The following is a 20,880-nucleotide window of genomic DNA, read 5'->3' on the forward strand; positions in this document are numbered from 1 at the left end:
TATAGATATACGACGGAGATGCAAGGTGGACAACAGTTATAACCGGGTAAGGAACAGAAGAGTAGAATGGAATGACCACATAAGCCGAATGACCACAAATAGAGCAATATAAGGACGGCGAGAGACGGTTCCTCAATAGAAAGGCGGTCAGTGGGAAAACCAAGAAAATGATGGAACGACAACTTACTGGAGGCACATTTAAAAATCAGACAGAGTCATGTCTATACAAAAAGAAGAAGAAGAAGTATTTTTGAAAAAAAAAATTTCTTGGGCAGGGCAAAATTCGACCAAAAATATTCGCATGTGCACAGCGTAGGTAGGCGGTACAGTACTCCGGCCCGGGAAACATTTTGAAAATTTCATTTTGGCCCGCGCTTAAAAGTATTTGCCCACCCCTGCTCTATATAAAACGTTATTATGGTTAAATGAACGCTGTGAAGTTCAAATAAGTATGTATAGTGAAAAATGAAGGTAGTTTATTATACATCCAATGAATCCCGGAATTAGGGCACTATAGCTCTGTCACCAGATGTAATACTAGCACAGAATACTGAAAAACAATTTAAAATAATAAAAAAAATGGAGGAATCCGTTAATCGTTGATCTGTTCACTAAAAATCAACTATGAAAATAAGCATACGTTTCTATATAGCTAACTTATGCCTCGCAGTATGTTCACATTTTAACTATGTAATTAATTTTTTTTATTGTTCTGCTTCCTCTTGCCCTAAAACCCTCTGGGTTTTGGCCAATTGATTTCCATTCTCTTTTATCATTGGTGACTCTTTTCCAGTTCCAAATAATGCTTAGCTTATTCTCGATACTCTAGAGCCAACGTTTTCTAGTCTAGTCCCGTGGTCTATTTTTACCCGGCCTTCACTCGGTGATTGTGCTTGTTTCATTGTTTATTCGAAACAAGTGGTTAAGTCAACGAATTCTATGAGATTTATCAAACTTTACTATATCTGCGTGTTTAATTAACTCGTCCAGCTCAAAGTTCATACGAATTCTTTATCCCTCATACTGCTCCCGGGCAGGCTCAAAAATATGCCTGAGCACTTTGCTTTCAAAACTAAAGTCCGTTCGCTAAACTCAGACACAATTGGCTAGTAATTTTAAAAAATAATTTTGCCAATTTCATAAAATGGGCAAAAAAATAATTACTAAATAGTTAATATGTAATTACTAAATAGTTAGTAATTTTGCCAAAATTGGCAAAATTGGCCACAAACAAAAAAATTATCCACTAAAATCACTAGCCAGTTGTGTCTGAGTTTAGCGAACAGACTATATTCACGACTTCTTCGTCTTTCTTCAGCAGGGTTCATGTTTTAGAACCATAAGTTACAATGGATCTTATTAGTGTTTTGTACAATTGCATCTTCGAATTCTGCCTTAGTATTTTAGAAATTTTTTATTTGGTTAATTCGTGCAGACCTGTTTGGAAAATGTTTCTATTGTTTCTTCTTGATTTTTTCGTAAACATTTATTTAGTTTTATCCTAATTTTTCTTCAACTCTACATTTCAAGTTTCTTTCCCACAATCTTTGAATAGTCGCTTTTTTAATTTTTGCCCGCGATTGTCTAATATTCGCTTCTTTATGTCATGTTGTACCTACTTGTTTCTTTATGTCTCATCTTTAGTTTGAACGTTGTCTAGATCTCTTTATGCCTCTTGGATACCACCGTGTGATTCTAGTGGACTATTTATTGCCAGTTCTTCTCGTTAAATATCCCGCCGACTACCATTTTAAAGATTTGTTTCTGTGGGGTACAGTGATTTGTGTTTTCTGTTTGATCCATTATCTTTTTGATTATTATGTCTTGTATATCAACTAGCTCATTATACACTGTTTTTGTTTTTGTAAAGTTCATTTTTAGTCAACTTCACTTCTAACTGCATTCACGTCACTTATACGTTCTTGTAGTTCTGCAAGATCATTAGTGATCAGAAGGATGTTCTCTGCAAATCTTAGATGATTGAAATATTCTCCATCTCCATTAATAGATAAGTCTTTATTTTGCTAGTTCATTTTGCTGTATGTATGTTCTAGGTTTGTGGTAAGCAGCTTTGGGCATATTGAGAAATTTCGAGTATTTCCATAAATTTGCTTCTGCTCCTTTATATAGATATGTTATAACCCTATTCCACGAACATACGCCTGTTTTGGATTACTTCGACAACGAATATTTGACTGTGCAAAATAAGAAGAACGAAAGTAAATTGCAAATTGCATTGTTGTTTATTGTAATAATTATTAGCTCCATTTACTTTCCTACTTTTTATGTTGCACAGTAAAATATTCGTTGTCGAAGTAATCCAAAACAGGCGTATGTTCGTGGAATGGCCCATACAGTACAGTTGTCTAGTATGTACGGTGTTTCAACACCTTGATTGATCAATTAGTCCATTTATTCACGGTTTTTGCCCTAACTTTTAAACAACCGCTTGGGTTGACATGAAATTTGGCATACACGTAGCTAACATGTCAAAGAAAAAAGTGATATTGTGAATTGTGCCGATGTGTTCTTTGCCCTGGGGGTGCCTGGGGGTTACCCTTCTAGGGGGTAAATTTCGCCCCTTTTAAGGGGTGAAAAATCTACGTTTAAATCAAGTACGGAAATGTTTTTCGAATTATTTTCGAGTAAATATGTTCATTTTTCTACAGAAAAAAACACGTTAATAGAGGGTTTTTTGCAATTAAGTTAAAAAGTAACTATTTTATCGAAGAAAACATTCTTAGCAAAAATATAGCTTATTACTAAAACAAAAGAATGGTGTACGTATGAACTCTCTATACTCAGTAAAAGCAAAGTTGTAGCTAATGAAAGATAGGTTCATATTCGTCAAATTCCAAAGCGAATATTTCAAGGTGAAATAACCAAAAAATGATGCACTTTTTGGGGAAAACTTATTACAACTTTACACGTTTACAGTGTTTAGAAAAATCTTTTTGTTTTTAAAAAGTTTCTAGCATCAAAAGTAAGCAAGATACGCTCAAACAAAGTTCTCAAAGTTCGTTTCATTTTTTGGTAAAAAAACTCAACCCCTAATTAGAATCTTAATCAAATTAATCATTACCGCTTCACAAGTTACTTTACTTAGGTATTATTTATGTCTGTAAATTTGATCGGTTCAAAACCGATTAAAGTAACGTAACTTTTTTTTAATTTTAAATTTAACAAAATTCTTATTTTCAAATACCTTAAAATTTATTAGTGATACCAAATGGTATCACTAATGGGTATCGCCATGGGAAAGTTATAATTGGTATTCGCCAAACAGGGCTTCATTTTTAGGTTATCTCTATTATAACTATTTTTTATTAGTTACAACTCTTCTTTTACTGGGTCTAGTGATCTAATACATACACCAGTTTTTAAAATTGATTTATCGGCAATATTTTTGCTAAGAATGTTTTTTAGATAAAATACTTAACTTCTAGTCGGAGAGATAGAAGCGGATTTTATGCGTGATAAGTAATATGGAAAAACTATACAGGGATATGTTGAACTAGTTGTGTACATGACTTTCATCAACAGCCGGAAACCAGAGTGGGGGCCGAGGGTAGTTATAAGGGGTCAAAATCGCGGTTTTTATTATTTTTTTTGTGACGCTCATGATCGAGATAGTGTACCAAAATTTGGGAATAAGTAGGTCATGAGGTAACTAAGTATAATCTCCAGGGGTGGAACGCTGCGTGTCCGATAAAGGGGTGGGGGTAGGTGTGCATATAAAAAATATATGAGGTTTTTTGCGATGTCCTAGATTGAGAGAGTGCACCAAAATTTGGGAATAAGGAGACCATGACATTACTAAGTATAATCCTCAGAGCCGGAAGCACGAGGTGGGGGAGTCCAACAGTGCGTCCATAAAGTATCGCATAACTTCATTAGTAACTAAATAAACAACATTATTAGAAATTACCGAAACAGGTCGACTTTTTATTTTAATTTATGATATTTGGCATATATATCATACTAGTGACGTCATCCGTCTGGACGTCATTAAATAATTGATGATTTTTTAAAAGATCTAAATGAGAATAGGGGTCGTGTGCTAGCTCATTTGAAAGGCAATTTAATGCTCTATTCAATAATAAAACATTAACATATTTATTTACACAGGGTGTCCATAATTTAAGCAAAAATAATGTTTACATTTGAAATAAACATTCCATTTCTGTTTTCTGACAGCAGTAAAATGTATTAATTATATTATAACAATAAATCTTTTGAATTAAATAAACTACGCAAAGTCTTCTTTTTGTGTCAATAAATTTAACTAAACAATTGTTTTGAATACCCTGTATACATAATTATGTTAATGTTTAAATTAATAAATAGAGAATTGAATTGCCTTCCAAATGAGCTATCACACGATCCCTATTCTTATTGAAAAAATCATCAATTACGTCATCACGTCCAGAGGGATGACGTCAAAAATCAAAATCAAAAATCAACCTGTTTTGGTAATTTCTAATAACGTTGTTTATTTAGTTAATAATGAATTTATGCGTTACTTTATGGATGCACTATATACGAGTAATTACATCTGTACTTATAAATAAATAAAAATAAAAAATATTTATTTGTTTTTTATTCATTGGCGTTTTTTTTAATTTTTGTTTTATTTATTTCTAGGGTTAGAGTCAAAAAGTCACATTCTTAAGTATCCTAGGTTTATTGCAGTTTCGATATTTCTATGTGAATACAATAAATTGAAGTACACAATACTTACAATAATATTAATTGCAATAAAAACTTCAGACACCAAAATTTAATAGAAGTCTTATAATTTAATAGGTGCCGAAATCAATGAGGGTTTGTAGTGGAATAGTGTATTTAAAAGGCTAACCGATTTCGGCACGTAGTATAGAAGCATTTGTAAATATGCGAGCCGGAAACCAGAGTTGGGGATGAGGGTAGTTTTAAGGGGTCAAAGTCGCAGTGTGTATTATTTTTTTTTGTGACCTGGCACAATATTTGTCCCCCACGCAGCATTCCGCCTCTGGAGATTTTACTCAGTAATGTCATGATCTACTTATTACCAAATTTTGGTGCACTATCTCGATCATGAACGGCAAAAAAACCCCCATATATTTTTATACTCACCCCTGCCTACCACCCCTTTGTACCCCAAGCAGCGTTCCGCTCTTGGAGATTTTACTTAGTTACGTCATGACCTACTTACTCCCAAACTTTGGTGCACTATCTCCATCATGAGCGCCACAAAAAAAATAATAAAAACCGCGAAGAATACCCCTTATAACTACCCTCGTCCGCCACACTGGTTTCCGCCTCTGGGGATATTACTTAGTTATGTCATGGTCTACTTATTTCCAAATTTTGGTGCACTATGTCAATCACGAACGTCGCAAAAAAACCCTTACGTTTTTTTATGTTCACGCCTGCCCCACCCCTTTGTCGGCCACGAAGCGTTCCACTCCTGGAGATTTTACTTAGTTACGTCCTGACCTACTTATTCCCAAATTTTGGTGCACTATCTCGATCATGAGGATTACAAAAAAAAAATAAAAAACGGGAGTTTGACCCCTTATAACTACCTTCCTCCCCACTCTACTTTCCGGCTCTGGGGATTTTACTTACTTATGTCATGGTCTACTTTTACCCAAATTTTGGTGCACTATCTCAATCACGAACGTCGCAAAAAGCCCCTTATATTTTTTATATTCACCCCTACCCCCACCACTTTGTCGGCCACGCAATGTTGCGCCCCTAGAGATTTTACTTAGGTACGTCATGACCTACTTAATCCCAAATTTTGGTGCACTATCTCGATCATGAGCTTCATAAAAAAAATAATAAAAACCGCGACTTTGACCCCTTATAACTACCCTCGGCCCCCACTCTGGTTTCCGGCCGTTGGTGAAAGTCATGTACACAAATAATTCAACATATCCACGTATAGTTTTTCCATATTACTTATCACGCACAAAATCCGCTCCCAGCTCTTAGACTATTCCTTTTTGAGTTATGACAAAATACCGTCTAAAAATGTGTATTTTTTTTGTTGAAAAATGAACGTGTTTGCTCGAAAATAACTCGAAAATTATTATTAACTTGATGAAAAAATGCTATAGAAAAAAAGTTGCTTAGAATTAGTAAGTTTATCCATTTCCGGATTTACTTTCAACGTATATTTTTTCACTCCCGAGAAGGGATGAAAATCACCCTCAGGGCAAAAGCACACACTGGCACAATATCACATTTCTTCTTTGACATAATGTTATCTATGTGTATGCCTTTCATGTCAATCTAAGCTGCTCTTTAAAATATGTAGGTTTTGCAATATTTTACCGTCAGCCAACGGACTAAATGGTGGATCAAATCATCTGTTACTGCCTTGAGATATATAGAATTGAAAGCATTCTCTAAGACTACAAAGTTTAAGATTAGCGGTATGTCATATTCTTTAGCTCTATTCATTACCTCTAGAAGAGTTTGGATATGATCCGGAGTACTCAATTCACTTCTAAATCCAGCTTGCTCTCTTGATTTTTTAGCATCTAATGCGATTGTTAATATGTTATAAGTGGACGTGTCCGAAATGGACGTCAAAACGTTAATAATAGTACATTGTTTACCGGGTAGGAAAAGCTTAACATTCCTGGACGACTGTGAAGATTGCTAAGTCGAGGCGCAAGCCGAGACTTAGCAACACAGAGTCCAGGAATGTGGCTTTTCCTACGAGGTAAACATACTATTTTTCCGCAAATCGTTTAAAATTCGACAGATATTGATTGATTTAAAAAAAAACGCGATAATTTTATTCCCAAATAAATGGTGCTTTGAAATTCCTAATAAAATTACTTGGGTTACTATGGAAACGTATTGAGGTTGAATTGTCAAACTTGACGCTTATAAATTTAATTGCTGGTGTTCTCGAAAGTAAAATGATAAGTGATGATGAAATTTCCATTCCTGGGACTCCTCCAGAGCTGGTTGAGGCAGTGAATACTGCTTCATTAGAATTATTGCCAAAGAAATCAAGAGAAAAGTACGAAAATGCATACAGACGTTTTATGGATTATTAATAATTTTCTATCATTTATGTGGAACACTAACAACTGTACGGAAATATCATTTCCTTACAGTAAGGAAATGACATTTCCTTACAGTAAGGAAGTCCTGACTTTTTCTTCAAGAAATTTTGACAGGAATGTCAAAATTTCCTGGCGATTTGCGGAAAAATTATTTTTTCAAGTTTAATTGTTGCTTATTTCCCAATTAAAATAGTTAACTACAAAAAAGTGCCACAAATAAATAGCTTCAGAACAATATCAATTGAGAGCTCTCGATTTAGTCATGTACCTTTATCAGATGTCCTTTGGTTATGATCTGCGTTGTCTTTTGGATTGTTGATATTTATATTATTTATGTTGTTGTTGGTTTTGTTGATTAAGTTTTTTCTAGTTTTAGGTCTAGATTCTTTCTAGTTTTAGGTCTAGAACAATTTTTGATTTGAGTAATCTGGTCGCTGCCTGTTTGAAATTTGTAGATTACAAAGTCATGTTTATTATAGCAAACTTGTCGGTTAGAATAAAGTTAATTTTGTTCTTAGTGGTTCTATTTTGGTGACCAAAATCTATTTTCTGTTCGAGTATTTTTGAAGGATATATTTTTAATAGGCTTATTTTGGTAGTGTGCAAGCTGAACCAGTCTTTATCCACTTTCATTTCTCTCGCCGATTCCATAGTTTCTCAAGCCGTTTATATTTTCCACTTTGGCAATAAAGTCATCAGTTACATACTTAAAGTGACTTATATTATTATTTAATGTATCAGTTATATTACTGTTGAGTTCCCCTATTTCTTCGTCAGTGTGGGTAATCGATGGGGCATATACTTTTATAATTTATATCTGCTTGATAGTTATACGGTTAGCCAGCTACTCTATCCAAGAGACTAGTTATTTCTACTATTCTTCGTTTTCATTCCTCGTTGATTAGGGATCCAGTTTTTTTAGGAAAAATTGTATTTCCTGACGCTAATTTCAATAGCTCTTCATCTTCCGTCTTTCTTCGCTGATTCCTATGATATCCCATGTTATATTTTTGGTATTTTTATTTTCACTTCTACTAGTCTGGATTGGTTTGATAACGAGGACAGTTGTAATATGTCGCTATATAATGCGTTGTTGTTTAATTTGACTAAGTTTTAGTCGGTTTAGACTAAGCAAATTCTTAGCACCCTCTACCATCCATGATCTGCCCTCCAGTTGTCTTAAGAATACAATTTCTTAATTTTGCTTCACTGTTATATTAAATTAATTATTATTCTTCTTCGGCCTGTTTGTATCCACTCCTGCACAAAGGCCTCCCCATGAATTCTCCATTCTTCTCTGTTTTGTGCTATTTGGTTCCAGTTTCTTCCCATTTTTGCTTTGATGTCGTCTAGCCAACGTAATATAGCTCATTCGATCGCCCTCTGTATCGTTCTCAATCTATTGGCTGATACCTCTGTAAGTGTCATCGTTTTCATTCCGTAGGTCATAACTAGTAGAATACAACTGTTAAATACCCTTTTCTATAGATTTATTGGTATCTTTTTGTTTTTCAACATATCACTGAGTCTTCCTACTGCTGCCCAAGTCATTCGGATTCTTCTAGTTACTAGTTATTTCTGCCGTTTAATTTTGTTTGCCTAGTTTGATCTGGTGACCTAGGTATATATTCTTCTACAATTTCGATCTCACTTCCATCTAAGTTTTCAGATTTTTGTTTAAGCTCCTTTAGATTCTTTAGCTTCTGATGATGAAGGTGGTTGCAATTATCCAATAAACCCATATATGACATCAATTAATTTTCAATCGGTTACAGAGGATGAAATAAATGCTGCTATCAGAAAGTTAAAAGATAAGATGACATCAGGCCCTGACAAGATTCCCTCGTTTCTTATTAAAGATTGCGCTGGTGCGTTTGTCATACCTTTAACCAAGATTATAAACTTATCTATACAACAAATGAAGTATCCAGAACTATGGAAGGAAGCAAGGGTGTGTCCGATATTTAAGGCTGGGGTGAAGTCAGAAATAGAAAACTATAGAGCTGTCTCTATTTTATCTAATTTTTCAAAGGTTTTCGAAATCGTATTATATTATAATAGGATCTTATCTTCTGTTCAACTTTATATTTCATCTCATCAGCATGGTTTTGTTAATAAAAGATCAACTGTAACCAACTTGGTTTATTTTACCCAATATCTTTCTGAAGTTATTGACGATAATGACCAAGTTGATGTTATATATACCGATTTTTCGAAGGCTTTTGACAGAATTGATCATGAAGTATTACTTAGCAAGCTTTCAACATTTGGTTTTACTGACAGTGCTCTTTTATTGTTAAAATCGTATCTTCAGGGAAGGATGCAGTTTGTAGCATATAATGGTTATGTCTCAGAAAAATATCTTGCTGCGTCTGATGTGCCTCAAGTTTCCAATCTCAGTCCATTGCTCTTTCTACTATTTATTAATGACCTTCTTGAAAATATTTCATGTGAAAAATTGGGCTTTGCTGACGATTTGAAAATATTTTCTACTATTAGGGAGCTGGATGATTGTAACCAACTTCAGCAGAATATGGAAATATTGGAAGATTGGTGCAACAGCAACAAATTACAACTTTAAATTACAACACAAAAAAATGTAAAGTAGTCACTTTTTCTAGGAAATCAAGTTTATTTGTATTTAACTATAGTTGTCACGATAGAATATTAGAAAGGCAGAACACGGTTAAGGATTTGGGTTAATTTTTGACACAAAACTCACTTTTGTGGAACATATGTGTGTTAAAGTTTCTGAAGCGTTGAAGGCTTATGGGTTTTTAATTCGCAATTGTAAGTCATTTAATAATATAAAGTCATTAACATTGCTATATTATACTTATGTCCGCTCTAAACTTGAATATGCCAGTATTGTATGGAGTCCTTTCTATGATTGTCATAACATTGCAATTGAAAGCGTTCAGAGAAAATTTCTAAAATTTTTAATGTTTAAAGTAAATGGTCTTTATCCGGCTAGAGGTGTAGATAATAATTACTTGTGTGATCGTTTTAGTATGTGTAGTTTAGAATTAAGAAGAAGAAGTTGCATCGTTAATTTTTTTGTACAATCTTGTTAATAATGCAATTGATTGTATTTCAATATTAGAAAACATTAATTTTAATATTCCAAGGTCAAATTTAAGAACAAATGTATTATTTAGGTGTACAAGAGCTCGTACAAATATTCTATGTAAGGCTCCTATTAATGTAATGTGTAGAAATTTTAATGTTATTGGTAAGCATTGTGACATTTTTTCATGTTCTCAAAGGAACTTTATAAAAGTAGCTATTGAGTGTCTGAAATAAGCACTAATTTTTTATTTTATTTTTTTTTATTAATTTATTTTCTTTTTCTGTTTGAATTTATATTAATTTTAGTCTAACTTGTATTATTAATGTTATTTTTTTGGCACTACTGCTTAAATCTTTATCTTGCCTATAGGTGTTATAAATTATGTAATATTTTTATCATTGTCCTGTAAATGGGAAACTGTTGGGCAATAAAGCTATTATTATTATTATTATTTAGCATGTACAATAGTTCTTCCGTATTGTTGCTTATGGGTACTATGTCACCGGCACACCTTAGATGATTTAAAAATCTGCCATCGTTCTTAATTCCACGTTATTCCCAATTTAACTTCTTGAACATATCTTCTAATTCAAGAGTAAATAATTTTAGAGAGATAGTGTCTCCCTGTCTAACTCCTCTCTCCGCTCTTATTTTGCTTGTTGTTAAAACTTTTTATATATAAATTCGGGTTCGAAACGTCCTCCTACGTTTTCCGATGCCTTGTTGCCAATATCTTCTATCATTGCAGTTTTCATCTCCTAATTCTTATTGATCGTCTGACTCCTTGTATCTACGTCGTTCTTGGCCTTCCTCTTTTTCTGTTTTCTGTAGGTATCCATTTCCTAATTTTCTTTGGTAGTCTCTCCTCTCCCATTCTCTGAACATGTCCGTACCACGTTAATTGTTTCTTCTCAATGCATTCTAAGGCCGTTGTTAAACCTGATATATTTATTTGCATAGTTGCATTGTCATATATGTATTTGAGGGGTATTCTATATCTAGAATGAATCCTTGCGTTATTAATTCCTTCTAATACGGCCCAGAGTTCTATGGAATCGAATGCCTTATTGTAATTCACAAATTCCAAATGAAGAGGTTCTATATTCTATATTCGTTACACGTTTCGATAAGTGTCCTTATTGACTGTAAAGTTTCTATGGTACTGTAACCTTTGCGGAATCCCGCTTGTTCAACAGGCTGGTAACTACCGAATTTATTGATAGTCTGTTAGTAATTATTTTGGTAAGCAGTTTTTACGGATGTAGCAACAGGCTTATTGGTCTGTAATTGTCGAGTGTGTGTTTGTCTCCTTTCTTGTATAGTAAAGGTACCTGCTCATTTTGCCAAGAGGTTGGAATAGTACCCCCAAAGAGACACTTGTTCAATATTAACTATCACCAAAATTGTTTGACCTCCAACTGTAATCATTTCCTTTGTTATTCCGTCGTCTCCAAGAGTTTTTCCATTTTTCATCTGTTTTAAGGCAGTTGTAATTCCCTCGTTAGTAATTTCTGGTAGTGTTTCAGATCCTACATTGTATTCTTCATTCCATACCGTAGGTTTCAGGTTTTACTACACTGGATGAGTATAGTTATATATAGTAATCTTCAACCATGCTGACTATCTAGTTTTTGTCATTTATAATAATTTCATTTTTATCTTTTATATGATGTACTTGTTGTCGGCCTTTGCTATTTAGAGTCTTTAGCACTTTTATACTCTTGTTTTTCTCTATAATATTGTTAAGCGAATCAGTAAAGATGTTATCATTAACAGAATATATCGTTTGCAGATGGTCAAGTTTTCATGGAGTACTATATATTTTAATCAATTTAAAAATGGGAAATTCAATTTGTAATATGGAGAATTATAACGACTACAACTATGACGATCAATGGACATATGTTCAACATATGTATTGCCAGCATATCGAAGAGCATTTAGAAGATATAGAGTATGATGGTCGTTGTACAAGAGTGACAATTTCAGATTCAAATATACCTGAAATATCAACTGCAGCATTTTTAAATGTAGATCCCTCCATGGAAGATTTAGACCTGTCAGGAAACCGTATAAAGAACATACGGTCTGGTGCCTTTAGTGGTCCTCAAGCTTTGAGAATACTTGACCTACATAACAACCAAATCGTAAAAATATCCAACGGAATATTTAATCATTTAGTCAAATTAAAATTCCTTGATCTGTCTGAAAATAAAATCAGCAGCATTGATCCAAATTTTTTAACAGGCGTAAACATATCTTCACTAAATCTTGCAAGAAATGCTTTAAAATCTTTTGAAAATGTATTGGTGGGACAAAATTCTTACGTAAGAATGTTAAATTTGAGTAGAAATGAAATTTCTCTTTTTAACTTAAATAGATTTAATTGTAGAATTAACACTTTGGACATTTCAAATAATAAGTTAACATTTGTTAATATTTGCTTTCCCGGATTGCAAAATCTTGATGTTAGTTATAATGAAATAAGCCAGTTACTTGCTGATACTTGCTATTTAAACACGTCACCACTAAATTTAACTATCAGTTATAATTTGCTAAATGAAGAAAGCGTCATGAATGTTTCAAAATTGTTAAAATTAGAAATGTTAGATATGGCGGGAAATAATCTGTCCTTTATTCCTGTTAACCTATTTGTCAATTTAACAAACTTGGTATACTTAAACATGTCCCATAATAAGATAAGTTACTTGAACTATGGAGCACTGGATCATGTAAGAGGATTGCAAATTTTAGATTTGTCGTATAACAAGCTTACTACCATTAAAAGATACTTGCACTCGTTGTCAGCACTAAGAGCTTTATATATTAATAACAATAAAATTACAAACATTAGTAGCAAACAACTGTTGAATGATATTGGACCATCGGTCATCATGAACATAGATAATAATGATTTTATTTGTGAAAATTTGGTAGAAGTAGTTCATGATTATAGCGTATTTATAGGTACGTCAAAGATGGGATCAAATATTAACGGCATTGCTTGCAAAGAAGAAACATTACCAAAAGCAAATCATGAGGTCAAATTTGAAAATGATGTTGAGGAATCCGAGAGCAAAGGTTTTAAAAACAGCAAATTTAATAAGTACCTTGAAGAATTGAAAAATATTAATACTTTAAATTTTAATGGTACTGACATGTTAAAGTACTTCAACCAAGATTTTAAAAACAGTTTGGTCTATAAATATCTAGAAAACCTGAAAGCAAATGAAAGCTCAGCTCAGCTTGCTACGCACTCTGTATTAATTATATTATTAATTATTTTAGTATTATTTAAGGTTGTAAAAATATATTCTAATTACAAAAATTCTAAAAAGTTGTTATCTAGAGAACAAGTTGAACTCATAGATACAAGTAATATACAATGTGTTCAACAATGAACCAATCAATCTTTCGTTAGCAATACGCATTTTAGAAAAACGCCGGCACCACTGTACGAATGTACTAGATACTAGATAACCTAAAACTAAATCCCAGTTGTTTAGTACGTTCTTTAACGGTAAAATATTGCAAAACTTCTAAATTTTAAAGAACCGCTTGGATTGACATGAAATTTGGCATACACATAGCTAACAAGTCAAAGAAAAAAGTTATATTGTGCCGTTATGTGCTTTTGCCCCGGGGGTGGTTTTCACCCCCTCTTGGGGCGAAAAAATGTTCGTCCAAAATAAATCCGGAAATGGATAAACTGACTAATTTTAAGTAACTTTTGTTCTATAGATTTTTTTCACTAAGTCAATACACATTTGATAATATATATATATGCACATAATGAATATGTTCATTTTTTCAACAAAATAACCACGCTTTTGGACGGTTTTTCGCAAATAACTCAAATAATAAGTATTTTGTCTCAAAATATAGCCTGTAAAAATTTTTAAAAAATGATGTAAATATCACGTCTCTGTACCTAGTAGAAGCAGAGTTATAGCTAATTACAAATTGGTTCATATTCGTCAAATTCCAAATGGAATATTTAATGTGAAGTAACCAAAAATAAAACACATTTCGGGGAAAACTCGTTACAATTTAATTAAAGTGTTTAAAAAAAGCTTCATTTTTGTTTTATAAAAAAAAATTCTAGCATCAAAAGTAAACAAGTTACGCTCAATATAAAGTTAGTCCCTTTTTTTTTGGTACAAAATCGGGAAAATCACCCCCTAATTAGTATCTCAAATGAACTTAATCGTTACGACTTCACAAGTTTCTTGACTCGTGTATGTGTTGTTTATAGGATCTGTAAGTTTCATCAGTTCAAATTCCTTATTTTTGAAAGGGCTGTAGTTAAAATGGGTTGAACGAGTCACTGATCACGAATGTGTGCAAATTTAGAAACACCAAATCTTAATCAATTTTTTTCTAACAGAAAAACAAAAAAATACATGATATTCAGAAAAGCAATGCTGACTTTTTTTGCTTTTCGAGATTTTTGGTATCTCTAACAATTTTTCAAAATTAAAATTATTGAAAATTTTATTTTAAAACCAAAATTTTTTTAAAAATAAGCACGTTGGATCGATGAAATTTACAGATCATATAAACACAACATAAGTAAAATAATTTGTGGAGCGGTAACGATTAATTTCATTTAAGTTGATAATTAGGGGGTGGTCTTCCCGATTTTTTTTTGCCAAAACAAAAGGGACCAACTTTATTTTGAGCGTAACTTGCTTAAATTTAATGCTAGAAAATTTTTATGACAACAGAAATAAAGCTTTTTTAAACACTTTAAAAAAGTTATAATGAGATTTCCCCAAAAATTGCTTAATTTTTTCGATATTTCACTTCGAAATATTCTATTTGAAATTTGGTGGAAATTGGGTCCAGAGACCTAACGCGTACACTATATTTTTTACTTTTTAACATGCTATATTTTTGCTGTTTTTTTTTTCGATAACATACTTACTTTTTGAGTTATTTGCGAAAAGCCGTCTAAAAATGTAGTTATTTTGTTGAAAAATGAACATATTCACTCGCAAATAACTCGAAAAGTGTTGACTTGGCGAAAAAGCTCTATAGAACAAAAGTTACTTGAAAAAAGTCAGTTTTTCCATTTCCGGACTTATTTTGGATATATATTTTTTCACCCCCAAGAGGGGGTGAAAGTCACCTCCAGAGGAAAAGCACACATCACTTTTAATCACTTACTTAAGCACAATATCACTTTTTTTCTTTGAAATGTAAGTTATGGGTATGCCAAATTTCATGTCAATCCAAGCGGCTCTTTAAAATTTAGAGCAAAAAACGTGAAAGAATGGACTAGTTGTTTTTCCTCCACGAAACGTGCACGTGTTATAACCGATTTAAGAATTTGAACGCATCGAGTAAAATTTTCAAGGTAAGCATTTTCGCTTTTATTTCTTACATGCGTGAATTATTTTAATTTATTCTCTGTAGTACGGTACATTGATAGATTAGTTAGTGTTTGGGTATGTAACTCTAAAATACATTGTTGTAGATAATGAATTATTGGTTTTTGATTGTTACAAGTTGCGGTACGCACACAATGAACCAAACTATGTTGGGACACAATGAACCATGGTTCACTGTGTACCCTTCCAATGTTTTAGATTTATTTTTATTTTCAGGATTGGTCGCGTTAATAAAATAGAAAGGAAGAAAAGCGCACATAGTGTTGATCAAATGAGGGCAGCATTGGACTTAGTAACCAGGCGTATGAGTATTCGAAAAGCAGCAGTAGAAAGTAATTTAGCATATCCTACACTAAGGCGATGTGAAAAAATAAAGTGTGCTCCAAACGAAAACATAAGATTTGTTCTTAACTACGAGACGAACATGATTTTCACAAGTGAACAAGAAGACGCTCTTAAGACCTACTTGAAAACTTGTGCACTTATGTTATATGGATTGACATCTGTTGAATGTAGAAAGGTTGCATATCAAATGGCTCAAAGGAATAATATCAAAATTCCTGATTCATGGAAGAATGCAGAAATGGCTGGCAGGGAATGGCTCCGAAGTTTTAAGAACAGGTATACCGACTGTCTCTGAGAAAACCAGAGCCGTGCAGCCTGGCACGTGCGACATCATTTAACAGAGATAATGTTAATCGCTTTTTTGACAACTTATATGCTGTAATGTATCGGAATGCCGCATTTTCTGATGGTACAAGAATTTACAACTTGGATGAAACTGCAACCACAACGGTGCAAAAAACTCAGAAAATAGTGGCACCAAAAGGGAAAAAGTGTTTGGGTAAAGTCACCAGCGGTGAGAAAGGGACACTAGTAATAACGTGCTGTTTTATATATGCCAGAGGTTATGCTTTAACTCCAGCAATAATTTTTCCGCGGAAAAATTATAAGGATTTCATGTTAAAAGAAGCCTTCACTGGTTCTTTAGGCCTTGCTACGCCGACAGGATGGATGAATTCGGAGTTGTTTGTAGAGGTAATGAAACATTTCATTAAACATAGTAGAAGCCCTCCTGATAATCCATCAATTTTAATATTCGATAATCATGAATCTCACTTGTCCATCGCAGCCTTAGATTTGGCAAAAGCTGCAGGGGTTAATATTGTAACTTTGCATCCCCACACATCGTCTAAATAACAGCCACTTGACGTTGGTTTATATGCGCCATTCAAGACGTATTATAACATTGTCATAGAGTCGTGGCTTCTAAGAAATCCTGGTAGGCTGATATCTGTTTATGACTTAGCTGAATGTATATGTATAGCCCAGTCGGGATAGCATTTGACCTTGCATTTGGAGCTGCCCCAAATTTTATTTTTTCTAATCTTTAGGGAGGATTAATATTAGTATAAATTTAAAATCTCGACTGAATTCCACCGTTGCGTTAGCCGCCATCTTGATTTAAAACGAGAACCGTTTTTGCTCAATATCTCCGCCATTTTCAATTTTTTGACAAAAAGTGAAGAAACTGAAATTGTTGAAAATGCGATTTTCTATAATTTAATTTATAATAATTTTTTTCGTGCGGTCGATATTTTCCGAGTTATGAGGGGAAAATAGTGACAGTTGTAGCATAATTATTGAATTATTAAATTGTCTCGTTTATTATTAGTTTTACAACAAATATATATCTATACAAAAATTAAGAGAATTAAATTTTGTACAATTTTGATGCCGTTCATTTTTTTGATAAAATCAATATTTAAGGTAGTACGTATGTGGTAAATGTGCGAGCGTAAGACTTGATTGATTTTGTAGCAATTGTTTTTGTTCAATATCTCCGCCATTTTCAACTTTTCGACAAAAAGTGTAAGAACTGAAATTGTTGCAATTACGATTTACTACAATTTTTCGAGAAAACCAGTGGCGGGTTTACAAGGAGGGGAAATGGGAAAATTCCCCCCCAACAGGGTCCAAAATTAAAAAAAAAAATGTTGAAACATCACGATATTAAATATTAAAATTTTTAGCTGACATAAAACTTAAAATATCGACAGACAAATTCAACCAATAAAACCTGCTAGTTAATAAAATTAAGTGAACTTAATGCATATAATGTCTTTTTATGTCTTTTATATACTTAGTTTGGTTGATGTTTCATTGGAAGTTTTAAAAATTGTATAAAATATAATTCTCTTTATTTTTGTTTATGTACAATTATGTCGTAAAGTTAATAATAAATGAGACAATTCAATAATTATGCTTCCCCTCCGCTTCCATTATTGTCCCTCTTAACTCGGAGAATATTGATCGTATAAAAAAATTGTGCCAAAGAAATTGTAGGAAATTGCATTTCCAACAATTTTCTTTCCCACTGTTTATGTCGAAAAGTTGAAAATGGCGGAGATATTAAGCAACAACTGTTCTCATTTAAAATCAATATGGCGGCTAATGCAACCGCGGAATTCAGTCGAGATTTTAAATTTACACTACTATTGATCTCTCCTAAAGGATAGAATTATAAAATTTGGGGCAGCTCGCAAACAAAATTCAATTCAATAATTATGCTCCCCCCACCACTTTTTACTATTTTCCCATGTAACTCGGAAAATATCAATCGCATGAAAAAAACTGTTAAAAATAAATTGTAGGAAATTATATTTTCAACAATTTTAGTTGAAAATGGCGTAGATATTGAACAAAAACATTTGCTATAAAATCAATCCGGTCTTACGCTCGCGCCATTAACGCATACGTACTACCTTAAATATTAATTTTAGCAAAAAAATGAAAGAAATTAAAATTATGTAGAATTTAATTCTCTTCATTTTTGTATGGGTACATATTTGTTGTAAAACTAACAATAAACGAGATAATTCAATAATACAATAATTATGCTCCAACTGTCACTATTTTCCCCTCATAACTCGGAAAATATCGACCGCACGAAAAAAATTATAATAAATGAAATTATAGAAAATCGCATTTCCAACAATTTTAGTTTCCACACTTTTTGTCAAAAAATTGAAAATGGCGGAGATATTGAGCAAAAACAGTTCTCGTTTAAAATCAAGATGGCGGCTAACGCAACGGTGAAATTCAGTCGAGATTTTAAATTTGGACTAATATTGAACCTCCCTAAATATTAGAAAAATAAAATTTGGGGCAGCTCCTAATGCAAGGTTAGGCCTGTTATTCGTCTAACCCGACTGGACTAGTATTGGAATAGCACATAGTCGTTCCATAACTCTTAGAAATATAGCCAATGTCTTTAAAAAATGCGGTGTATATTCCTTTGATCGGGATATCTTTACAGATGACGATTTTTTGCCAAGTGAGGTAACAAACAGACCATGCCCAAATGATGAAAGTTCTAATAATATAAGAGACCTTCAAGGAGGTGAACATAATGATGAAATCACTGTGCCAAATGAAAATGACAGTTCTGCAACTAATAACATGCAATCAGAAAACCCCGAACATACAGAAAGTCAAGCAGGACCATCTTTTACTCCACCACAACAATTTATGCCTGCATTGAAAGCCCAACCTCGTCAAAATAATTGAAAGAACAGAAAAAGTAAAAAAGTATTTTTGCCACAGATACACCGGAAAAAAAACATTGAAGAAGAAAGGTTGAAAGTTAAAAGAAAGAAGCTAATAAATGAAAATATGCAAGCTAAGAAGAGAGTGCAATTTGTCAATGAAGATAATACAGATTCAGAGGAGGATGAAATAGATATTTCCCTTGAGAGTGACAGTGATAGTGAAGAGTATGAACAAGATCTTCCAGTTTGAAATCCAAATTTGTTTAGTACCCAAGATTTTAACCCCAACGTAGAAGATTATGTCCTGGTAGAATTTCATCCACCGAGGTCAATAGTATATTTTGTAGGGAAAATATTACAGATAGAACAAAACGGGGAATTTTGCATATCATTTTTAAGACTTAAGGATAAATATAGTGAACAGTTTGTTATGCCCAATGTTCCTGATATAGCTTCCGTCAACAAGAAAGATCTGAAATATATTTTGCCGAGACCAAAACTATGTGGCAGCACAAAACAACAACAATCTTATTGTGCGTTTACAGTGTCTTTTTCTTTATTAAATATCAGATAGGAATTATACCTATCTTCAATGCTATTCTTCTTTCCACCTATTATTTTGCTTTTACACAATACAACTTTGAAATCTTACTGTAGTTTCTGTAAACCTAATTTTTATTAGGTATATTTAAAATAAACTATAGTCTAAGAGCTAGTGAACCCTCCGACTAACGGTCGTCCTGTAAGGCTAGAAATGTTTCTAGTGATAATTCATAGCACACCAAGGTTAAAAACCATGACCTGGCAGGCCTCAGTGGTGCACGTTTATCTACCAGGTGAATCGAAAAGTGCAAATTTAGGGGGTAAAATAAAATTTCTCCTGTAAGGTTTAAATGTAAGTATGTGTTTTAGTAAGTCATTCAGAAGAAATGTGTACAATGACAGGCGATTCTGAAGAGCATAAGACCTTGCCAGGCGAGGGGAAAGATTAGGGGTTTTTCCTAAAATTATTCTTTTTGCATCGAACAATTTTTTTTTAGATTTTTTGAATCATTACAAACAGAAAACGTCTTTAGTGATTTTTCTCTTAATTTAATAGTTTTTGTTATATAAGCGATTGAAAATTTTGAAAATTGCGAAATCGGCCATTTTTAACCCTAAATCGGACATTTATCTAAAAATTTTTATGTTGCCGAGATACGTAGATATTCTTTAAACATTTATTGATGAAATCCTGAAGAGTTTTTTGCAATAAAATATCGAAAACCCCTTTGTTTTTTTTTTAATTGCTAATCACGCAGGTGCGACACTGTAGTATAAGTGAGGACGTTTGAGTTTGCATAAATTCATTATCTCGAGAATGGGCAAATTTCAAGAGAAATCCTCAGACAGGTCGATTTTTATTTTTAAATTAGGACTTTTTGGCATATATATAATACTAGTGACGTCATCCATCTGAGCGTGATGACGTAATCGACGATTTTTTTAAATGAGAGCAGGGGCTGCGTGATAGCTCATTTGAAAGGTTATTGAATTTTCTATTTACTAATATAAACATTTGTTCGATTTAAAAAGAATAATTTTAGGAAAAATCCAAAAAAACACATACTTAAATTTAAACCTTACAGGAGAAAGTTTATTTTACCCCCTAAATTTGCACATTTCGATTCACCTGGTAGATACACGTGCACCGCTGAGGCCCGCCAGGTCATGGTTTTTTTAGCCTTGGTGTGCTATGAGTTATCACTAGAAAAATTTTTAGCCTTACAGGACGACCGTTAGTCGGAGGGTTCACTAGC

The 20,880-nt window shown here is 33.0% G+C and overlaps 1 protein-coding gene across 1 annotated transcript in view; it reads left to right on the plus strand.

Annotated features, from left to right (window-relative positions):
• Nucleotides 1-19,031, plus strand: part of LOC126879556 (leucine-rich repeat-containing protein let-4-like) — a 29,115-nt gene extending 10,084 nt beyond the window's left edge. Inside the window, exon 2 of the mRNA XM_050642709.1 lies at nt 11,930-19,031. Coding sequence (XP_050498666.1) covers nt 11,930-13,538 — 1,609 coding nt within the window. The 3' untranslated portion in view covers nt 13,539-19,031. The remainder of the gene's footprint in view (nt 1-11,929) is intronic.
• Nucleotides 19,032-20,880: the final 1,849 nt, after the last annotated feature.

This window comes from Diabrotica virgifera, chromosome 2 (assembly GCF_917563875.1).
Source record: "Diabrotica virgifera virgifera chromosome 2, PGI_DIABVI_V3a".
Lineage (NCBI taxonomy): Eukaryota > Metazoa > Arthropoda > Insecta > Coleoptera > Chrysomelidae > Diabrotica > Diabrotica virgifera.